At 43.6% G+C, this 24,540-nt stretch overlaps 2 protein-coding genes across 2 annotated transcripts in view; one reads left to right on the forward strand and one right to left on the reverse strand.

The window, feature by feature from the left end:
• Positions 1–2,306: 2,306 nt before the first annotated feature.
• On the reverse strand, positions 2,307–10,905 carry LOC148903463 (uncharacterized). The gene is made up of 4 exons (XM_089003212.1): positions 10,742–10,905; positions 10,184–10,328; positions 8,051–8,517; positions 2,307–7,706 (listed from the first exon to the last, which is right to left on the reverse strand). The coding sequence occupies exons 1-4, from the start codon at positions 10,867–10,869 to the stop codon at positions 7,634–7,636; spliced, it is 813 nt and encodes a 270-aa protein (XP_088859338.1). The 5' UTR covers positions 10,870–10,905; the 3' UTR covers positions 2,307–7,633.
• Positions 10,906–21,411: 10,506 nt separating this feature from the next.
• skia (SKI proto-oncogene a) overlaps positions 21,412–24,540 on the forward strand; it is a 95,974-nt gene continuing 92,845 nt past the window's right edge. The window contains exon 1 of the mRNA XM_089003223.1: positions 21,412–22,784. Coding sequence (XP_088859349.1) covers positions 21,876–22,784 — 909 coding nt within the window. The 5' untranslated portion in view covers positions 21,412–21,875. The remainder of the gene's footprint in view (positions 22,785–24,540) is intronic.

Here is a 24,540-nt window from a genome sequence, read left to right on the forward strand (position 1 = left end):
CGAGCTGGAAGAAGTGGCTGAAGAGAGGGAAGTCTGGGCTTCCCTACTGAAGCTGCTGCCCCCTTGACCCGACATCGGATAAGTGGCAGAAAATGGATGGATGGATAATGTGCCAATAATCATCAGTATGTGAAGTTCAATTTATTTTATATATTTTTCTGTCTGTTTCTGGATTGCATTTTCAAGTGTCATGCAGTCAAAATAATTTTATCTATGGATTGTATTGTATTGGATCTACCAATATTAGTTTTGTGTTGGAGAAATATACACTTCACAGCAGCACAGTTATGAAAGGAAAGAATAAAACTAAATAACAAATAATGAAATATGGAATAAAGCGTTGAACATGGCTAATGCACATTTTAAGGAACATTCAGGCTACATGGAACAGTTTGTGAAAAAGATCAATTCTCAATAAACAAACCAACCAACAATATACAAGATGCAAAACAAATGCCCTGGACTGGTCAACAGCCAAGCAACCATTCCAACACATACAAACCTCACACAAATGATCATCAAACCTCATCAAACAACATCATCAAACAATATTAAATATATGTAATGACAAAAAAAATCCTTTACACTTTTGTGGTTGTGATATTTTCTCATCTCCCTTGACCATAAATAAAACTCGAGGGCAAAAACATAGAAATAGTGTTTGTTTGTTTCTTTGATTGTTTGTTTGTTTGTTTGTTTGTTTGTTTGTTTGTTTGTTTGTTTTTTTAATGCACAACTCATATCCATATATTTTCAGTATGTATTGTATGTGTATGTATGTTTCATGTATGAAGTTTACAGATTTACAGGACACGTGAACACTTTCTTCATTACAAATTTAGAATCACTCCCCTTAGTTTGTAATGTGTACGCAGGGATTACATTTAGATTTTATATGCGTATATGTAAGTGGTTTAAAAAATCCCTTTCTTTAAAAGTCTCATTTAATCTTAAAGTGCATTACTATATTTTTCAGTACAAATTAAAGTTTTGTGCCTTTGTATAATCATTGGGATCAATTGCAATGCATATTTGTGAATGATAAAAGTAAATTGCACATTTGTCTAAGGAAAGATGGTGTTTCATGAAATGTTTTGTAAAAGGATAGTTCATTAAATGTCAATATTTTCCTAATGTTCTTGTGCTTCTTTACACCAAAACAAAGGAAAGACATGATATTTTTGCTATTTTTAGCAGAGTATGGTATAATTTTAATGGTCCGGCCCACTTGACATCTCCCTAGGCCGTATGTGGCCCGCGATGCGAAATGAGTTTGACACCCCTGACTTAAAGTGTCCGAAAACTACTTTAAAATGACCCGCCCCCATCTTCGTCACGCCAAGACGTCTTGCCTTGCTCGATAATCAAAACAATGGCTTCAGATTCGGAGAAGATGCTTTCTTGTTACTCATCCAGTTATGTATGATTCAAATAGTTCTGAAGAGGAAAGCATAAATATTTGCAATCGATTAATGAAGTCCTCCCATATCAATTCGAGCCGTCAATGACACCAATGTAGCGTCCCAGAAAATGCACAACATGGCGCCCAAGCTCCGTTGGAAATGGGCTGATTTGTCTGCGAGTATCAAATAGTAGTCTTGGTGCACATAACGATTCACCATCACGTAATTTATGTGTTTTCCTTATAATTTTGCCATCAACACGGATCAACGCGAAGTTTTCAGACCAAACGAAGTACCCAAAATGCATTGTGTGTCGCTTTCTCGGTCAGTGACGATACCGACCGTGACGTCACGGTAGGAATCGGTAGGTAGGTATCGTCACCAACTCAAAAACAAGACTTCCTGAATATTCAGCGCAAGTCTTAAAATGTAAAATATAGCTATATGCTGTGGAATCTTTGTAAAATACGCTGAGTAGAAGTCATTTGAAGTGATTTTACAAATTATGGACACATAATTATGGACACATCTTGTCCGGAAGCATCTGTTGTCCTTTAGGACAACAGACGTCACTTTGTTTCTTAACTGACATCAGAAAAACGTTTTATAGCATCTAAAATACCCAAAACACACAGTATGATATTTTTATTCAAATGCAAAACACCAATAAAAATGACTTAACGTGTCCAAAATCTGCAAAAAATTGAACTGCGAATTGGGCATTTTCAGAAAGTCCCGCCCCAGTTTGTGACGTCACGCCAAGGCGTCTTGCATTGCTTGAGAATCAAAACAATGGCTTCAGAGAAGATGCTTTCTTGTTACACCTCCAGTTATGAATACGATTCAAATAGTTCTGAAGAGGAAAGCATACATGTTTGCAATTGATTAAAGAATTTATTCCATGCCATTTTGATGCAACATTGGGGAGAAACGATCACCAGAAAAGAGGCACAAGATGGCGACCTCCTGTGGCCACCTCCATTTCCACAGGCTGATAAATTCCTTTTATGGAGCTTGGACATCCTCTTCTGGCGGCTTCAGGGTGCAACACAAGGTTTTCAGACCAAACAATACAGCAAAATACATTGACATGATGGAAGGAATGCTACAATGTGTCTTTTTTTCGGTCAGTGGGCGTTCCTTTAGTGACGTCACATACGGACTCGTCACCAACTCAAAAACAAGATTTCCTGAATATTCAGCGCGAGTCTTAAAACGTAAAATATAGCCATATGCGGTGGAGTCTTTTTAAAATATGCTCAGTAGAAGTCATTTGAAGCCATTTTACAAATTATGGACACAACTTGTCGACGTCGGTTGTCCTTTAAGTTTCACAGTATGGATTTGATCATGCATTGTAAAGTAATTTAGATTTATGTTTCAAAAACAAAATCTACCCTTGACTGAATTTAACCAAAATATTATCAAACATACGTTTAAAAAGGGGGCATATTTAGAGTGATGATTCTGCATGACGACACATAGGTGTTCTGCGTCTTCCAACCTATTGAGCAAACATAGCCTTGTAGGCATTTTCTCACTGGTTTGAATCTCACGTCGTGAATGTGGCTGCTGTCCAGGTTCAAGTTCTTCCATATGAGCCTTCACTGCAGGACCATCTGCAGCCGGCTGTAAATCTCACGGTCCTGGGTGGTCGTTCTTTCTTGTGGAACAAGGTCTTTGCTTTTCTTTAGACTCGTGGAACATTAGAACCCCCTATATGGTACTTGTCTTGGATGGTGCTAGCTGATCCTTTCACATGAATGACTGAATTTTCATTGTCAAAAAGTACTTGGTCCGTTTTCCCATCTTGTTTGCGATAATAGTGCTGTGTTATATCTTTTATTTCCACATTCGCAAACGCACTGGGAACACTGAACAGCCCATGGGTCCTGAAGTAGAAGAGCACTTTGCAGGTGCTTGGAATTGGTCCACTACACGCCACCCAGATATGAAGCAGCTATCACCCGCCAAGCGAGCATAACCAGCTCTGGTTTTAGTGCTTGATGCACAGACAAGCAAAATGATGTTATCAGAACCTGCTACTTCTTTCAACAGCCTTTGTTTTTCTTGACTTTTTGTGAAGCATTAGTTTATCATTTGACACCCAGGTCCGAGCAAATAAATAAATAAATTTAAATCCTATTTTTCTCTCGAAGTACGACCATAATGACAAGCAAACCTGGAACTTCACTGTAAGTTAAGTGTTCGTAGTCAGCAACTGGACTTGCAATTGGAGTTGTTGCCATTCAAAGTTTGTTTCGTATAAAATTCACACAGTCACTGGCAAAGAAAGCTGAGAATTTCTTGAACAAGTGAGTTACGATCGTGAAGTTATTGCACTGAAGACGCTGCCTGAGTTCTTCCTATGTCGCCACGTCAGGTCTCCTCTAAATGTAGGCACCTATATACAGTGAGACCTCAACTTACAAACACCTCAACTTACAAACTTTTTGTCTTACAAACGTCAAATTTATGAAAAGTAAACCTTATAATAAGCACTATTTTCGTAGTACACACCCACCACGGCTGGCGGAGTGATCTTCGGCGGAAGCACACGACCAAACAGCACCAGAGGTTAAGTTACCAACAGTCCTTATGGAAGGTGACTCTCCTTCCATCCATAAGCCATCAACGACCATCAAAAAGGTAAATAAAACTTTATTTTACAGCACAGTTAATTTCTTTAATTACAGTCGTCATGTACTGCGCCTCTCTTTCCAAACAGCAATTCCCTTTGACCTTGGACCTCCAATGCCATAAATGACCATTAAAAATGTAAATAAAGTGACTTTATGATACAATGCAGTGTATTTCTTTCATTACAATACAATAGCACATTTATTATACATAGAATAAGGTATGTTGTGTGTAGTTTTAAGGCTTATTTAGTTGAAAAGTATATTTTATGGAAACCCGGGAACGGATTATTCCCATTTTAATGGTTTCCTATGGGAATTTTTTTTGGAGATACACACTTTTCGCCTTACATACTCTGTCTGGGAACCAATTAAGTTCGTAAATTGAGGTCTCACTGTATATATTTTTTTACACACTCACAAGTTCTTGTATCTACTTTATTTTTATTGCTTGAAAAGAAGTTAATCTTTGGTCAAAAAGGTTGGGCACCCTTGGTGTAATTGATTACATAGCCAGACATCTCAGTGTTTTTTTTCCCTTCATTTATAAATTTTCCATCGGACAAGCTCTAGTGGACATGGATGAATGATTCCGAGGGGAGGCGTCGAGCCATTTCACTTTCAAAGTGGCACAAAAAAATCATTGGCACCGCCCTACCCACTCTCAAGGACTTGCACACTGCAAGAATCCAAACTAGGGCGCGGAAAATCCTACTGGAACCTCCGCACCCTGCCCACCACCTTTTCCAGTTACTCCCCTCAGGCAGGCGCTACCGATCCATGCGCACCACATGCAGCAGACATTTAAACAGCTTCTTCCCCCAGCCATTAACTCCTTGAACAGTAGCCCAAATGGAACTGTATAGTGGCTCTTTGCAATTTTTTGATGATGATACGAGTGCAGCGTGTTCTATCGGAAACAAATTCCTTGTGTGTTCTCATACTACAATAAAGATGATTAGGATTCTAAAAGTAGTAGTAGTAGGTACATACTACTGTCATACTACTGTAAATTGAATCTCAAACCAATGTTTATTTACTGCATACGGTGGCCATTTGTGAGTTTCTGGGCAGCTTCTTAAAGTGGAGTGGTTCATTCTCTGATCGTCCAACTGAAAAGGCACTTAGTCTTGTCCATCCTCTCTGTTCCATGCGACGGACTGTCAGGTGGACGAGTCAAGGGAGCACCTTGTGTGCAGCGGCACACCTGAATGCTATAGCATCAGAATACTAAATTCACTGATGTGAATTTTTTTAGAACAAAACAATAAATGCTACCCACCCTGTTGAGGGCTTTGTTTTTTTATAATAGGAGGGACCAACGCAGCCCATGCAAGGCCACATAGGGCCACTTTTTGTTGTTGCCAAGTTTTGAGGCTGCCATGTTCTTTGTGTACAAATGGTTTGTTGCCTTTAAAACAGTTTCAAGAACATTGAAAATGTCTACTTATTGGCAGCAGTGTTGGAGGCGAATGTTCTCACTTTAAAAGTCCAAGTGGATTAAGAGTGGTCAAAGTATGGTCAAATACGGAACGTGCCACACTTCGCCTAAAATGAATTAATTGAATGCATTCATTATGTTACCATTTCAAGTTATTATGAATTAAGTAATTCTTGTTTTTTATTAAATTAACTTTTTACATTTGCCATTTTTAGTACCTTTTTTCCAACCTGAACTGTGAATGAATTTTAAAATTCACATGACCATGAGCGTTTGACACACTCCTCCTCCACACTTGATAAAAATGCCGAATTTCAAGCCTGTGGACCTCCGTTAAATCTCCATCAAATCAAACACTTCATGATTCCATCTAAATTAGCTTTTTTTATAAACACTTACTTGGAAATTGTCTCTCTTTGCTGTGAATTATATGATGCAATCTGACCCTTGATTATTTATTTATCTCCATAACAGGATTAATGAGTGGATCCAGAGTCAAAGGTTCTCATTTAGCTGCATGCCTTGACATGCAGAGAGGAAGAGGCAGCGATAATGAAGCACATACCAAGACACTGAATATACACACCCACTTGCACTTCGACATTTCAGCAATCTTGATTCAGGGTGTTTCCTCTCTTGAGGGCCCAATGTTGGCCATTTGCATCACTGAAAGGGGAGCGACATTTACCAAAAGAACAATGTCGTGAGATTCCAATTCAGAGAATAATCAAAATACGTAATAACAATAATCATGATGATGAACAACATGTCTACAGATTTGTTTGAATTTAATGCTGGTTCGATTGTTATACAGTGATATCTTGGTTCACGAACCACTTGGCTTACGAGCTTTTCGGTTTACGAACGTTAAATTTATGAACATTTTCCCTTGTCATCTTTTTTTCCTTTCGGCTTTTCCCCTCAGGGGTCGCCACAGCGAATCAATGTCCTCCATCTATCCCGGTTTTGTGCATCCTCTTCTCACACACCAGCTATCTTCATGTCCTCTTTGACCACATCCATAAACCTCCTCTTCGGTCTTCCTCTCGGTCTCCTGCCTGGCAGTTTAAGACTCAGCATCCTTCTCGCGATATAGTCACTCTCTCTCCTCTGGACATGTCCAAACCATCTCAGTCTGGCCTCTCTGACTTTCTCTCCAAAGCCTCTAATATGGGTTGTCCCTCTAATGTACTCATTCCTGATCCTATCCAATCTGGTCACTCCCAAAGAAAACCTCAACATCTTCAGCTCTGCTTCCTGTCTTTTCTTCAGTGGCACTGTCTCCAGTCCAAACATCATGGCTGGTCTCACCACGGTTTTATACACTTTTCCTTTCATCCTAGCTGAAACCCTTCTATCACACATCACACCTGATATTTTTCTCCAGCCGCTCCAGCCTGCCTGGACACACTTCTTCACCTCTTTTCCACACTCTCCATTGCTCTGGACAGTTGACCCCAAGTACTTAAAATCCTGTGATTGAAGCAACGTACCATGGAATTTCATGTCCGCTTAAAAAGAAAAACTTCCATGAGGAAGAGTTTGAACACAATATTAAGCCCTGAATGTGTCATTGAATATTTAGTTACATTTTTCAATGGGAAAACAAACAAAAAAAATATTCCGAACCCATTCGGGGACAGCAGCTACAACAGTGGATAGCTTATCAATTGACGGGTTATCCATATTGGTGCAAGAAAGGGTCAAAGTAAAGTTGTAAGTGATTGAGAAGAAAATTAATCTATCACTAATTTATGTACAATCATGTTATACGACTGCATGACATCTTTATAATAATAATAATAATAATAATAATAATAATAATAATAATAATAATAATAATACATTTAATTTCAAGCGCCCCGAGGACACTTTACAATAAAAACAAAGCACACAACAATAAAACTATAAGTAAAATGATAAATAATAAAATAGCTGATTGAACTAGATCATGAAGGCAATTTTACACAGATGGGTTTTGAGGTGGGATTTTAAAATAGGGAGGGAGTCTTTCAATTGGTTTGGGTCTCGCTTTTATGACCACTGCAGCTGAATTACGGACAAGATTTGAATGTTTCTTGACCCGCCTGCTGATTCTCCATTTCAACATTAAAAAAGTCGTCACGTGGCACATCTGGACTGCTTCGAGCTCACCAGCTCATGTCAACGTTCATCTCTGACAGACACTTAGCCAGGTGGCCATCACGGTCAATCTGGGAGGCCCTGTGGGTACAGGAACATTGGGATGAATGTGTGCAGAAAATCAATTAAATGTTGGATTTCTAACACGTGGTCAAAACGCATGCAAATGCGCAACACAGCCTAAAATGACTAACGTCTCGCTTCAGATGGAAGCAGTAAGCAATAATGTTAATCAATAAACACCAAACGCCCCATGATGATTTGGCCCCACCACCTATTCATTTTCTATAGTGCTTCATACAGCGCAGATGCCATTTCCAACTTTTCCAAATAAAGTATTTTATGTCTGTGTTCCATGAGCATGGAGTGACGTTTGTTTAATGTGTTTGATTTACTCCTAAGTGTTTGTAGACGTTCAGACTCACCCAACAGGGAAGACCAGCAGGCACATCGGACATTTATCCAACTTATCAAGAGCTTGCTCTTTACTTTTTGTGCTGTTGCATTTCTTTTCCTCACTCTCTTCAGTCTCCATTCGCTTCGCAATGATATTTTCTTCCTTGTTCAGAGGTCGACTGTCCAAGCAATGAGCTTGTACCGTGAGGCTCTTTTCCTGTCCCGCTTTAGAATATTGCTTTTTTCCTCCCATTTTGACACGTGAGGGCCCGGCGATGGCATCGAGAGATGTATGATCTTCTTTGGAGCAAGCTCGTACAGTCACAAAGTTGCTCTTTTGTTCGTGATGAATGAGAGAGGAACATGACCTATCAGCAATGTCCAGTCCAGCTTTGCTCTGCTGGGGAGGACTGGCTGGGAGGTCTGGACACTGTTGAGATGCTGGAGGTGGTTCAGGGAAGGGAAGAACTTCATCCAGCACATGCAACGTGTCTTCCTAGAAATGAAAGCAGAAAGGCCGTTGAGCAACATCTCCCTTTTTTTCATCCAGCTTCCAGCATTAAAGAGAATCAACATGCGTACGCATGATTGCTTTGCACCATATAAAATGGAAAACCGAGCAATTATGTTCAGCAACGATTCGCTCAGTAATTGCCTTTATCGGGTGGGCTCCTTGTCAGATGAAAAACAACATGAGAACCTATCTGCTCATTTCTCTTTCTAAGCAGTAGCATTGGCAACGTGTAGCCGCAGACTAAACAATTACAGTGGGGCCTTGGCTTACGAACTTAATTTGTTCCCAGAGTGTGTAAGGCGAAAAGTGTGTAACCCAAAAATTAATTTCCCATAGGAAACCATTAAAATGAGAATAATCCGTTCCCAGGTCTCCATAAATTATAATTTTCAACTAAATAAGACTTACAACTACACACAATATACCTTAGTCTATGTATAATAAATGTGGTATTGTATTGTAATGAAAGAAATACACTGTACTGCATAATAAAGTCACTTTAGTTACATGTGTGATGGTCGTTGATGGCTCTTAATTGACACTTGCTGCTCTCTGACTTGCAAGGTCTTACGAAACTTTGCTGCTGTGAAATGTACATTTCTCCACTGTGATACTAATGAAGGCTAATCCAATCCAATTCAATGCAGTATTGCCAATCAGACATGCATGCAAATAAAACGCTAAGAAAAATGATGGATATTATTGTTGTATCTGATATGAATGTGTTTTTCCCTTAATTTACTTAATTTATTTAACTGTCAGTTTGATCAAGAAAAAAAATGTCCGGTAATGAGCAGCAGAGCAAATATTGGGGAAGTTTAAATAAAATCCTCTTTTTATTGTCTCTGTTTCACGATGACAACTGCAACGCTCTACAACGGCGTCAGACAAACACGGTAATGATTTTCCAACTTTGAGGGGATTCACACTCAACTGATTTCTTCTCCAGTTGACATTGCAATCACCCTCGATTGTCTGTGTTTTTTTCTTTTCTATCCCTTATTTATGTGCACAATAACCCGTAGTGGTGGTTTGTGGGGTATTTAAGAGGCAACAATTTTGACACACTTCCTAATTAATTGGAGTACTGTAATGGTTAGAATATGAACAGAGCTGTAAAGTCTCTTGCTGTGTATGAGCATATCATAATGCTGACAAACCATTTAATAAAGGATAATACTAAAAAATGAGGCCCAGTCACCATGGAAATAGTCCAAGTGCTAATTACATACAGAATGTGCATATAATTATGTCTGGATCACAAATTACGATTGTTTGTGGTATAACCAGCATGGATTGTAACAATCAGAGTAGATTGTCAGAGGGAGGATCTATTCCCACTCAAGCACAAAGGAAAGGGCCTGAATTTAAACACTGAAAGAGGACCTTAAGGCCTGCCATCTATTTCTCACCTGTTAATCAGTTGTTGTTTAACTTTTTAGTTTTAGTAAATTATACATTTTCATATTGTTTGCTGCAAATGTATATCTAATTTCTCTGGAAGGAAAAAACAATAAATTTAGTGTGGGAGTATGACCCCCCCCCCCCTCCTCCATTTCGTTGATTATTTTCTGATGACTGGAATTGCTCCTAATTTCATCAGTGCAAATGATGGCGGTGTCCGGAGAAAATCAAAGCAGTAACACACCGTCGCAGATGGATGAGGGAAATCTGGAACTTCCCACTGCTCCTCTTTCAGGTTCGGCAGAGCTGACTGGAGGGTTATTCCCCATAGGGCTTCCACAGCAGGCAGATGCTCCTTGGTCCACCATGGTGAGCCAGAATCTGTCGACCTTCAAATCACAATTATCAATCTAATGAATAGTATTTTCCAATTAACTGTGATGCCATTTTAGAAATACTGCTCCCTCGTGTACGGCGTTGACATTTATAAAGAAAACTATTGATAAAGTAAATACTGTATGACATTGGCTGGCAACCAGTTCAGGGTGTCTCCTGCCTTGTGCCCGAAGACAGCAGAGATAGGCTCCAGCACCCTCCGCGACCCTAATGAGGAATAAGCGGTACGGAAAATTGCAGTAGCGTAGATCTCGACAGTGGAATGTTTGTCACGAACCCAGTCATTGGTTTACTGCGATGTTGCGTTCGGAGTTACACGAACTTGTAAATTAATCGTTTTTAATTCCAACTTTCACCACACATAACATTGCTTTATTTCCCGAATTCTGTAAATTGTTTCGCCAACCTCGTTACATTAGTCTTCTTCGCAGCTGTAAGTATCGCGTCCAGAGAGCCACTGGAAGTTGTTTCCTTAGTATCCTCAACGGAATGCTTGCGATTGTTTTTGTTTTTAATTGAGAGATTGCTTGCCATGTTTCTGTGTGGCTTTATATTCGCACGTTTCGCGGTACTCAACTTCCTTGTTTGGTTTATGACGTCACTGGCTTTTGTCCAATCTAAGAAAGCCTACTATATAGGAAACACCCACACCGATTTTTCCTATTCCAGGCAGGTTTGTAGGCCAAGCGTTGACATATTATTATTATTATTATTATTATTATTATTATTATTATTATTATTAGTAGTAGTAGTAGTAGTAGTAGTAGTAGTAGTAGTAGTAGTTGCCTTTTAAGGCATAATTATTAAATAACTACTCACTTCACATGCTACTTTTTTTGTCACAAACCCCACTTTCACAAATTGTGTATTGAGTTTTATGGTAGCTTTCATAAAGACACATACAAGCGTGCACATCACAGAGACATTTCCAGAGTTAACTGTTAACTGTAAACATAGCAGCAGAGGTTAATCAGCCTGTGGGTCACAATGGCAGTTATTGGAGCACATGAACGAACGTAAAAAGTTGATGTGTGGTGATAAAATGTTATATACATACTGTGATATCATGAGAGGCTAGCTCTCAGCGGGACAGGGCAAGAAGTGCAATGGACGACAGGTTTGGATACAAACAAAAGGTTTTAATCAAGGGTTCCAGGGGGAATTCACAAGCAACAAAGGTTTGAATAGTGTCTCTTCCAATACTTATCAAAAATAAAGTCTCTTCTGATACTTAAATCCAAATAAAGTCTCTTCTGAGGTAAAAGTGAAGACGGAGTTCTTTTCCAACAGTCTCTAGGCCTCACCCCTCTTGACGTCCTCCTCATGTAGCCTAGCCACCTTAGCTAGGTTCAAATCCAGTGTCCAGTCGTGTGGTCCCAACTGGCGATGAGTTCCACGCAGCAATCAACTTCTTCACAGAGCACAGCAATCGAGCTTGTCTTTCCCCAAGCTCCACACTCAGAGGCTCTCTGCCTTAAGAGCCTCGCTTGCCAATCAAGCCCTGATCAGCTGCAGGTGTGTGGTTTTAATTGCTGCCTTCCACCAGATGGGGCCAAGACTCTCACTGGGTGGAGCCATCTTAGGGGGATGTATTTGCCCTCCAGGACACAGCCTCTCGTGACATCACACATCCCCCCCCTTGAGACCGACGTCCTTGGCGGGGTGAAGGATGTGAAACAGGCCAGGAAGGCCTCCCTTCGGGAGAGGGCATCCGCATTGCCTTGGCGCTTGCCAGCCCTGTGGACAACAGAGAAGTTAAAGGCCTGCAGACTCAAGAACCACCTGGTTACTCTGCTGTTGGTCTCCTTGTTCCTGGCCATCCATTGGAGAGGAGCATGATCAGAGACCACTGTGAAACGTCTTCCCAGGAGATAGAAGCGCAATGACTCCAGCGCCCATGTAATGGCAAGGCACCCCTTCTCGACTGTGGAATAATTCTTTTCCCTGGGCAACAGCTTCCTGCTAAGGTACAGGATGGGATGTTCCTCTCCTCCATGTACTTGTGAGAGTACAGCCCCCAAACCAACTTCTGATGCATCCGCTTGCACCATGAAGTCCTTGCTGAAGTCTGGTGCCACCAGGATCGGACTGGAACATAGCGCCTGTTTTAGATTGGCGAAGGCCATTTCGGCCTCTGGGCTCCATTTCACCAATCGGGAGTGTTTTTTGGTCGTCAATTCTGTCATGGGGGCTGCTATAGTAGCAAAGTCAGTGATAAAGCGTCTATAGTAGCCAGCCATGCCTAAGAACGACCTCACCTGCTTCTTGGTAAGGGGTTGGGGCCAATCTTGTATAGCCGTAGCTTTGCTTCTTGAGGCTTCACCAGCCCCCGTCCTATAGTGTAGCCCAGGTAGTTGGTCTCGCCAAATGCCAACCTGCACTTTTTCGGGTTTGCTGTGAGACCTGCTTTTCTGAGGGAGTCAATCACAGCTTGCACTCGGGGTAAGTGACTCTCCCAGTCGGGACTCTGTATGACGACATCATCTAAGTATGCTGCTGCGTACCTCTTGTGGGGGGTGAGAATCCGGTCCATTAGGCGCTGAAACGTGGCGGGTGCTCCATGGAGACCAAACGGGAGCCTGGTGTATTGGTAGAGCCCCTCAGGTGTGGCTAAGGCTGTCTTCTCCTTTGATGCCGGGGTCAGGGGCACCTGCCAATAACCCTTTGTGAGGTCGAGAGTGGTGATGAAGCGTGCCTGTCCCAGGGAGTCAATAAGATCATCAACATGAAGCATCGGATACGCATCAAATTCAGACACCTCATTCAACTTCCGATAGTCATTGCAGAATCGTATTGACCCGTCTGGCTTGGGAACCAACACGATCGGACTTGCCCAGGCACTTTGGGACTCCTCAATTACTCCAAGTTCCAGCATCTTCCGTATCTCCTCCTGAATAGCTGCCTTACGGGCCTCCGGCACCCGGTATGGACGTTGGTGGACTGTTTTTCCAGGTGTGGTGCGTATCTCGTGTTGCACCACGTCAGTGTGTCCAGGTATGGAGAAGAAGACGTCTTGGTTACGCTCAACCAATTCGAGGGTCATCTGGCGTTGGTGTGGGGACAAATTTGGACTCGTCTGGACGTCTTCTCTGGCCGGTTCCTTCGCCTCGCTGGGGGGTAGGCAACTAAACAGCGCCTCTCTGGCATGCCATTTCTTTAGGAGTTTAACGTGATAAATCTGCTCAGGTTTCCTCTTACCAGGTTGCCTCACCTTGTAGTTTAACTCCCCCACGCGTTCGATGACCTCAAAGGGCCCCTGCCAGGATGCCAGGAACTTGCATTCCACGGTTGGTACCAAGACCAGCACTCGGTCCCCTGGCTTGAACTCTCGAGGCTGGGCAGGTCTCTTGTAGGAGGCTTGCTGCTGTCGTTGGGCCGCTTCCATGTGTTCTCGCACTATCGGATAAATGGCCTTCATCCTTTGCCGCATGTCCCCCACATGCTCGATGAGGGTACGTTGTCGGCACGGCTGCTCTTCCCAAGCCTCTTTGGCGATATCCAGCAGTCCCTGGGGTCTGTAAGAGTACAACAACTCAAAGGGTGAGAAACCGGTAGAAGACTGTGGTACCTCCCTCACGGCAAACAGCAAGTATGGGAGCAGTTGATCCCAGTTTCGGCCATCTTCTTTGATAACTTTCCTCATCATGGCCTTGAGTGTTTTGTTGAATCGCTCTACCAATCCATCTGTCTGTGGGTGGTAGATGGAGGTTCTCAGTTGCTTGACCTTGAGCAGGGCACACAAGTCCTTCATGACCTTGGACATAAAGGGGCTTCCCTGGTCGGTCAGTATCTCCTTTGGGATCCCTACCCGGCTGGTGAGAGCAAACAGTTCCTTTGCAATCTGCTTTGTGGTAGCCTTTCTGAGGGGAACAGCCTCTGGGAACCGAGTGGCATAATCCATCATAACCAAAATATACTGGTGTCCCCTAGCACTTTTTGGTAGAGGTCCTACTATGTCCAGCCCAAGCCTCTGAAAAGGGGTCTCAATGATGGGTAAGGGAATGAGCGGGTTTCTGTATGTGGGCTTTGGCGCCACCTGTTGGCACTCGGGGCAAGAACGACAATAGTTTTCCACATCCTTGTGCACCCCTGGCCAGAAGAACCGTTGCAAGATTCTCTCTTTTGTCTTTTCGACCCCTAGGTGTCTCCCTAGCAGGTGTGTGTGTGTGCCAAGTCCAGTACTGTGGCTCGGTGTGGTTGTGGCACAAGAAGTTGTTCACGTACTTCATCCTTTTGCTTCGTCACCTGGTATAACAGCCCCCGGTCAACCGCAAAATGGGGGTATTATTGGGCTTGTCCTTTCCCCCAGTACTACACCCTCTAAAACCTGCACATTCTTCATGGCGTTGGCAAGGGTAGGATCCTGTAACTGGGCTGTACCATACCAGCCTGTTAGAGGAGGCAGCTTCTGGGTCCCTGGGTTCTCATCCCCACTGGAAGCCGGGAGATTTTCTGGGGCTGGAGTTTCCTCGGCGGTCTCTGGGCCAGACTCCGTCTCCGGTGGTGCATTTGCTGTCCCTAGGAGGGCACAGGCTGGGGAGAGTGAATCAGAGGGGTAGGCTTGGGTATTCACTACACGCGTCTTACCTCTCCCCTTCCTAGGTAGTCGGGCCAGTCTCTCCTGTGTCTCTCTCCACAGGGGGTGAAAGGCCGGGCAATCGCGTCCAATCAGGAGGGGGACAGGGAGAGATTCAACCACACCGGCTACCGTGCGGATGATTTACTTGGTTGTGGTCATGGTGAGTTCAGTAGTGTGGTACTCTCTGGTGTCTCTGTGGACGCAGGGGACTGGAAGGGTTTTCTCTGGAGACAAACTGGTTGGATCCACCAGCGTTTGGCGCACCAAGGTGACCAGGCTTCCGGAGTCCAGCAGGGCTTCAACATCCTGTTGATTCACCGTCACTGGACAGGTGGGGGGTCTTGTTAGTGAGCTTTCACTACCCCCCAGGAGGGAGGCATCGTGAGCAGGGTGGGCACTGGAAGAGTCAGCGGTCGGCATGGACTCTTCCGTTGGTTTTCCACACTGCCATGAGATGTGTCCCGTCTCTCCGCATCTGTAGCATCGTCTGGTTTCGGTGCCACTGGGCGTCCGCCACTACCTGGGTGGACTTCTGACACTACCTGGAGCAATCTTGGCTGTGTTGGCGGGCTTGGGCAACTTTGGGCGGGCCATTTCAGTCCGGGGTGGGGATGTGTTGCCGGTTTCCCTCTTGGTCGTTCGCAGCATCTCCGCTGTGGCCTGGTACTGCTCCACCGCTGCCACTGTTTGACACGCAGTAGTCAGCGACTGCTGACTGATTATCCTTTTTGCCTCATAGGGCAGGGCTCGTAAGTAGCGATCCACGACAATGGCCTCGACCACCTCAGCTGCCGTGCTCCTTTCCGGTTCCAGCCACTTCCGTGCGATGCGGGCCAATTCGTGCATCTGTGCCCGTGGAGGTTGGTCTGGCTGGAAAGTCCAGGTGTGGAATCGCTGTGCCATCCCGAACTTGGTGAGCCCATGTCTGCTGAGAATTTCAGCTTTTAAATAGTCGTAGTCTTCTGCTCTGTCCGTGGTCAAGTCCAGGACAGCATTCAGCGATTCCCCTGTCAGGAAGGGTGCAAGCAATCCCACCCACTGCTGCTTGGGCCACTTTTCTCGAGTGGCTGTTGCTTCAAACGTATGCAGGTACGCCTCAATATCATCCATCCCCCCCATCTTGGCTAAAAAAACCACCCGCCTTCACCCGGGGCATGTTCTTGGCGGCCATTTGTTTCTGCAAGAGCAATTCCTCTGCCTTCAGTTCATTGGCTCTCTTTTTCTCCTCCAGGAGAGCCAAATTGGCCTGATATTGGGCTTCCTGACTTGCAAGCAGGGTTTTCAAAATGTCTTCCATTTTTGTAATTGAGGATATTTTCAATTTAGAAAAAACATAACACAAACCATCAATGTCCATGCACTTACTAACGCTTGTCCAGTGCCCGCATCCTCCACCATATGTGATATCATGAGAGGCTAGCTCTCAGCGGGACAGGACAAGAAGTGCAATGGACGACAGGTTTGGATACAAACAAAAGGTTTTAATCAAGGGTTCCAGGTGGAATTCACAAGCAACAAAGGTTTGAATAGTGTCTCTTCCAATACCTATCAAAATAAAGTCTCTTCTGATACTTAAATCCAAATAAAGTCTCTTCTGAGGTAAAACTGAAGACGTAGTTCTTTTACAAGAGTCTCTAGGCCTCACCCCTCTTAACGTCTTCCTCATGTAGCCTAGCCACCTTAGCTAGGTTCAAATCCAGTGTCCAGTCGTGTGGTCCCAACTGGCGATGAGTTCCACGCAGCAATCAACTTCTTCACAGAGCACAGCAATCGAGCTTGTCTTTCCCCAAGCTCCACACTCAGAGGCTCTCTGCCTTAAGAGCCTCGCTTGCCAATCAAGCCGTGATCAGCCGCAGGTGCGTGGTTTGAATTGCTGTCTTCCACCAGCTGGGGCCAAGACTCTCTCTGGGTGGAGCCATCTGAGGGGGATGTATTTCCCCTCCAGGACACAGCCTCTCGTGACATCACACAATCTATCTATCTATCTATCTATCTATCTATCTATCTATCTATCTATCTATCTATCTATCTATCTATCTATCTATCTATCTATCTATCTATCTATCTATCTATCTATCTATCTATCTGTCTGTCTGTCTGTCTGTCTGTCTGTCCGTCCGTCCGTCCGTCCGTCCGTCCGTCCGTCCGTCCGTCCATCCATCCATCCATCCATCCATCCATCCATCCATCCATCCATCCATCCATCTATCTATCTATCTATCTATCTATCTATCTATCTATCTATCTATCTATCTATCTATCTATCTATCTATCTATCTATCTATCTATCTATCTGTCTGTCTGTCTGTCTGTCTGTCTGGCTGTCTGTCTGTCTGTCTGGCTGTCTGTCTGTCTGTCTCTCTGTCTGGCTGTCTGGCTGGCTGGCTGGCTGGCTGTCTGGCGGTCTCTCTGGCGGTCCGTCAGTCTGTCCATCCATCCATCCATCCATCCATCCATCCATCCATCCATCCATCCATCCATCCATCCATCCATCCATCCATCCATCCATCCATCCATCCATCAGGCGAGGAATAGTTTTTGAAAACTGACAAATGTAATCAGGCTTTTCAGTTTGTTTTTTTTGCCCACCTCTTGCATTTGTTTTTTGTTTTCCTCAAGCATTTCCCAAAGATGGATACACGGATAATGCTGTTTTACTGCTGACATGTCAGAGACAGATGAGAGTTTATGCTGCTGTTTGTGACAGGTTTTCTATTTCCTATACACAAAAATGTGGGTGTGGACGTCAATGTGCTTGAATTGCAACACTTGAGAAACATTGGCTGGTAGCCATGTTGTTCAACATTCCTTCGTCAAACATTGGAACAGAGACAAATAGCTTCATTGATTGTTTTTTTGTGTGTGACGTTTCTTCTGTTCAGAATTATCATGCCTTCTAACTATTAAGACAATAGTGGCACTCCCTCTCCTATATTGTCCCATTATCATTTACTCTACATACATTTTTTGCAAATAACTGAAGCATGTGCATGATGCTGATGTTATCTGTCCAAACATTTTTTGGAAGTCAAGTATTATGCAATTAAGGGTGGGGTGTGTCTTCTTTGAGATTTCTTATGTCAAAATTGTTCATAGTGTGTCAGTCTTATTATTAAACTGCAATTGGCACAACTATTTAAAGGACAACCAACACAATTGTTTTGTTTCCTAACTGACATCAGAAAAACATTTTATAGCATCTAAAATAGCCAAAACACGCAGGCGGATATGTTTAGTCGAATGAAAAACACCAATAAAAATGACGAAGTGTCTCAAAACTACTTCAAAATGACCTCAGAAAGTTTCAGTTTGAGAAGGTCCCGCCCCCTTCTTCGTGACGTCACGCCAAGACGTCTTGCCTTACTCGAGAATCAAAACAATGGCTTCAGATTCGGAGAAGATGCTTTCTTTTTACTCATCCAGTTATGAATATGATTCAAATAGTTCTGAAGAGGAAAGCATAAATGTTTGCAATAGATTAAAGAAGTCCTTTCGTGTCATTTTGAGGCGTCTGGACTCCAAGGTAGCGTCCCAGAAAATGCACAAGATGGCGCCCAAGCTCTGTTGGGAATGGGCTGATTTGTCTCTGGGGAATTTGTGTCAGCTAGTATCAAATAGTAGTCTTGGTGCAACACACAACGTTTCACCATCGCATTATTTATGTGTTTTCATTCAAATTTCGCCATCAACATGGATCAACACAAAGTTTTCAGACCAAACAAAGTACCCGAAATATGTTGCGTGTTGCAGACGTCATGTCACGGTAGGCATCGTCACCCACTCAAAAACAAGACTTCCTGAATATTCACTGCGAGTCTTAAAACGTAAAATATAGCTATATGTTGTGGAATCTTTGTAAAATACGCTCAGTAGAAGTCAGTCATTTGAAGTGATTTTACAAATTATGGACACAACTTGTCTGGAGGCGTTGGTTGTCCTTTAATTGTCTCACGACCACGACCCTATTGTAAATCTCACACATGACAGGGAAGAGCAATTCAAAAACATGCTGACATCTCGAACTTTACCCATCAAATTCGTCAAGACGATTAAAAAACGTTGTTGAATTTTGCTTGAATGTTGAGTTTCACCACTCTTTAATGTCGATTAAGCACGCCTGTAGTTGCAGTGAGATCCGTGTTTGGCTGGGGGGCGCCACTAGAGCAGCCAATTCCATTGCTTCCCTTGAAGTTGAACTTGTGACGTTGAGTCATTTGGTTTTAGTGATTCGCCATCAACTTTCGCTGTGGCACTTCCTGTATTAACATTCAGAGATAAACTGAATGGAAGCCAGGACTTTGAATTCCCAAATCATCGTTAAACACACGTGTACATTCATTTGGATGTGGTGTAACAGAATAGGCAGCCTCATTTATAAACTGCAAGAAAAAAAATATCACTTAGACCACAAAAAAGAGAGAGTGAGACACGTGTTATCCTTAAACGCATCTACTACGTATTTCCAAGCTAATTCCAGACTGAATCTCAAAGCTGTGATTGATCCTGTTGTATAGTTAGAAAAAAAAGAGCTAAGTATTTTAAAATTCGTTGCTATGTCTCCACATGGAATCAAATGTTGCATATTTGCGCAATATTGGTCTCCAAAGTAACATTTGATGCGTTTTCTAAGAACACAATATGTGTAACTCTGTAAAACGTCAATACCATGCATACAAATACTACAATAATACAGAAAATGGCTTTGTTGTTGTGACTATATTGAATATAGTGGTAGTATAAATTCTATACGAGCTTCGCGGGGACGCACGGCGATGTGCTGTATATGTGGAGAAGTCTCAAGAGTTAATCCATCATGCTCAACGTCACCTCGGTGGTGCTCGGGAGTCACATGATAAAATGTTTTTATGATACTTCAAGACTGCTGGAGTTTGTTCTACAATTCAGAACAAATATAGGAAGATTACAGTACTTCGGTATAAAGATGAGGGCAGCAGCGAGGGAGTGCAGGCTTGTCCCTAGAACAGCCGTGCCTGCAGTCACTCACATTCCTGGCTGGGATTCAATGAGTGAGCCAGACATAAACGCGGAGGGGAGGGGAATGCGTGCGCGTGCGTGTGACCGAGAGAGGCAGACTGAAAGAGCGAGCGCGAGACATAGAAAGAGGGAGGGCGAGAGAGAGAGAGCGAAATAGAGTGTGGGATAGAGACATAGTGAGAGGGAGGGCGAGAGAGAGAGAGAGAGAGAGAGAGCGAAATAGACAGTGGGAGAGAGACATAGAAAGAGAAAGAGAGAGAGAGAGACAGAGAGGCTCATAAAGTGAGAGGCTCATAGAGTGAGACATATACGTATATAGAGAGACATCTCTCTATATACGTATATAGAGAGACATCTCTCTCTCTCTCTCTCTCTCTCTCTCTCTCTCTCTCTCTCTCTCTCTCTCTCTCTCTCTCTCTCTCTCTCTCTCTCTCTCTCTCTCTCTATATATATATATATATATATATATATATATATATATACACAGTGAGACCTCAACTTACGAACTTAATTATTGGTTCCCAGACAGAGTGTGTAAGGCGAAAGGTGTGTATCTCAAAAAAAGAATTCCCATAGGAAACCATTAAAATGGGAATAATCCGTTCCCGGGTTTCCATAAAATATACTTTTCAACTAAATAAGCCGTAAAACTACACACAACATACCTTATTCTATGTATAATAAATGTGCTATTGTATTGTAATGAAAGAAATACACTGCATTGTATCATAAAGTCACTTTATTTACATTTGTGATGGTCATTTATGGCTTGATGGAATGGCGTTGGAGGTCGAAGGTCAAAGGGAATTGCTGTTAGGAAAGAGGGGCGCATTACATGAGGACTGTAATTAAAGAAATAAACTGTGCTGTAAAATAAAGTTTTATTTACCTTTTTGATGGTCGTTGATGGCTTATGGAAGGAGAGTCACCTTCCATAAGGACTGTTGGTAACTTAACCTCTGGTGCTGTTCGGTCGTGTGCTTCCGCCAAAGATCACTCCGCCAGCCGTGGTGGGTGTGTATTATGAAAATAGTGCTTATTATAAGGTTTAATGTTCATAAATTTGACGTTTGTAAGACAAAAAGTTTGTAAGTTGAGGTGTTTGTAAGTTGAGGTCTCACTGTATATCTATCTATCTATCTATCTATCTATCTATCTATCTATCTATCTATCTATCTATCTATCTATCTATCTATCTATCTATCTATCTATCTATCTATCTATCTATCTATCTATCTATCTATCTATCTATCTATCTATCTATCTATCTATCTATCTATATATATATATATATATATTCTTCATACATACATACATCATACATCTTCATACCTAGAGAGAGAGACATGAGAAAGAGCGAGACATAAGAGAGAGAGAGAGAGAGAGAGAGAGAGAGAGAGAGAGAGAGAGAGAGAGAGAGAGAGAGAGAGAGAGAGAGAGAGAGAGAGAGAGAGAGAGAGAGAGAGAGAGAGAGAGAGAGAGAGAGCGGGAGCGAGCGGGAGAGAGAGAGCTCATCTCCATACAGTCACAGTGAACTGCGGAGGCCAACGGAGCGGTCCTCGAGAGCGGAAAGAAGTGCTGGAGTAGCATTTGAATCCAACTAATATCGACTTTCAATAACCGTTTGTCATTTGTTTTCGCCCACTATCCTTCGGAATTGGACGCGGGGATCTTTTGGTGGGGCCATTTTGGAGTTTTAAAAGGCAACCCCACATCTACCGACATGGACAGTCCGAGCGCCGCTTCACGGAGCCACTGACCGGCGTTCATTCACTCATTGCGGGAATACAAGTGTGAACCCACGACGAATTTTCGCCCCCGTCACTAAATGTTTGATGAAGTGCTTCAAAGTTTTCGCCAATTCTCGGACGCGGTGGATTTCTGTGGTTCAGGCGCGACAGGGCGACGGTCGTGGTCCCGGCTCGAAGACAAGAGGGGCTTTCGCCGGTAAAGTTGCGGGGAAAACATGGAGACTGTAAGTCGGCACAGCTTCCAGCCTCATCCGGGACTGCAACAAACTCTCAAACAGTTTCACCTAAGCTCTATGAGCTCTCTCGGGGGGCCGGCCGCCTTCTCCGCCCGTTGGCAACATGAGCTTCTCTTCAAGAAGGACGGCAAGGAGCCCGAGGCTGTCCTGCAGCATCTACCGCCGCCAGTGATGCCGGGTCCGCTCTTTATCCCCTCGGACCGTTCCACGGAGAGGTGCGAGACGGTCCTGGAGGGCGAGACCATCTCGTGCTTCGTGGTCGGAGGGGAGAAGCGTCTGTGTCTCCCCCAGATCCTCAACACGGTGCTGCGGGACTTCAGCCTGCAGCAAATCAATTCGGTGTGCGACGAGCTGCACATCTACTGCTCCCGGTGTACCGCCGACCAGCTGGAGATCCTCAAAGTCATGGGGATCCTGCCCTTCTCGGCGCCCTCCTGCGGCCTCATCACCAAGACGGACGCCGAGCGGCTGTGCAACGCGCTCATCTACGGGGGCGCCTACCCGCCTCGCTGCAAGAAGGAGGCGGGCGGCGGAGGAGCGCTGGAACTGGAGCTCACCGAGGGGAGCTTCAAAATCTACCACGAGTGCTTCGGCAAGTGCAAGGGCTTGTTTGTTCCCGAGTTGTACACCAGCCCCAACGCGGCGTGCATCCAGTGCATGGACTGCAGACTCATGTACTCCACGCACAAGTTCGTGGTGCACAGCCACAAGGCGCAGGAGAACAGGACTTGCCACTGGGGCTTCGACTCGGCCAACTGGAGGGCCTACGTCCTCCTTGGCCAGGATTACACGGGCAAGGAGGAGAAGAGCCGCCTGGAGCAGATCCTGGACGAAATTAAGGAGAAGTTTGATTTCGCCAACAAATACAAGAGGAAAGCTTCGTCCAGGGTGAGTTGACGTGATTCTGTGTCATTCAGAAAAAAGGTGTGACCTATTTTGACAAGGTGTCTGCGCACATTGAATTGCACTTAATGGAGCTCAGACTTTATTTAATCGAGGGAGTGGCACAGACAACAATGTTTTAAAACGTCTTAAAGGAACATTCGTAGCAAATTGAATAATCAGCCATCCACATCAATGTCCATTTGAATGACAACGAAACAAAAAATGGCCCAGACCCAGAGAACATTGCTCCCAATTGGAAAGTTAACCCTTAATAATGCATCGTTAAAAGTTGGCCGTGTGTGTTTTAGTGAGTGCTTAGTCATCATTAGCATGTTATTACTAATTAGGCCATATATATTATGATGAAACTATAACACTTCTGGTGGCAATAAAGTCATTATTTGCAAGGGAAACACTTCTCAGGCCCAGTTTTATTGGGCCTTACTGTAAATACAATCCCATTTACGAACAAATGCCTCACGGGGATTGTGTCAACATAATATCTGTTTGAGGTGAAATGAAAGAAACCACTCTTGATGAAATTACATCTTACTCCGTAGGCCACAGGGAACTTCTGTTTATGTTTCCTATTGTAGCTTTGGTTTGTAAGGTGTCTGTTTGTGGTGGTACTGTGTTGGCAGTTGCTATGACGATGATAGCAAAATCGGCCACTGTTGTATTTCATGTATGGAATGATTGTGACAAAACATGTTATTCCTCTTCTCGATGTATAATTGAAGGAAGTGGCTATTTTGGTTTTGTATTTTTCTTGCCATTCTTCTCATCTGATAAACAACAATCAATTCGTAAGGAAGTGACGACAAGAAACGTCAAGCATGAGTAAATTGACAGACGTGTAAAACTGTATGCATGCATAATAATGAGACAAATGATGTGCCGATAGGAGTTTGCAGGGAGGCGAAAGAGAGAAGTTTGTGTGGGTAGATTGATAAAAGAATCCCACCCCCACACCACTCCCCAGGAAAAAAAGACTAGTGATGCTATTTGCATGAACTGTTACACATGAATGGGGTTGATGAAGCAGGGTTTAGAAGTATTGTGGTGGAAACATAATATGATCCCGACAAAGGGGAGCATTCAGCAAACATCGGGCCCACCCCTCCCCCAAACATCCCCCTACCCCAGGCCAGCAACCCGCCTCTGACACGCACACGCACACACATAGACGCACACACACAGACACGCACACACACTGTATACTTTTTACTCCAGTCTGATTGCCACCACAGTGGACTTGCGGGGCAAAACTCTTAGTTTGATCAGACATAGAAAGCAAAGTGTTTGGAAGCATCTCATCTCTTGTCCTTCACAGAGGATTCTCTCAGAGGGAACAAGGCAAATAAAAGAGAAAGCTAGAGACCCTTGATGTAGCGGAGACTGCCAAAGTCCTGCCATGCATGGTGAATACCCACTCTTGGCACACACGTTCGTTCAAGCTAGAGTGTGCACACACCTCATGGAGCCAACTTTCTCGGGCCTCTTCTACTTTTATAGAAGAGCCCGCAAGGCACTCAAGTGTTATGCCAAAATCTCATTTGCTTTTTAATCTGACTGCTTTATCCACCCTCCCCAAAGTACCTTGTTTCAAGAAACGCTAATGAGATCCATGCTGGGTAGGAGTTGAGGAAAATTGTTAAACTTACGGCAGCGGAGCTCCCCTTTGTCAACATTTAAGCAACGATGAGGCACTTTGAAAATGTTTTTTGGAACATGTGAGCTGAAAGTGCCAGACTATGCT

This window comes from Hippocampus bargibanti, linkage group LG01 (genome assembly GCF_051943395.1).
Source record: "Hippocampus bargibanti isolate YZ-2025 linkage group LG01, ASM5194339v1, whole genome shotgun sequence".
In the NCBI taxonomy this organism is placed as follows: domain Eukaryota; kingdom Metazoa; phylum Chordata; class Actinopteri; order Syngnathiformes; family Syngnathidae; genus Hippocampus; species Hippocampus bargibanti.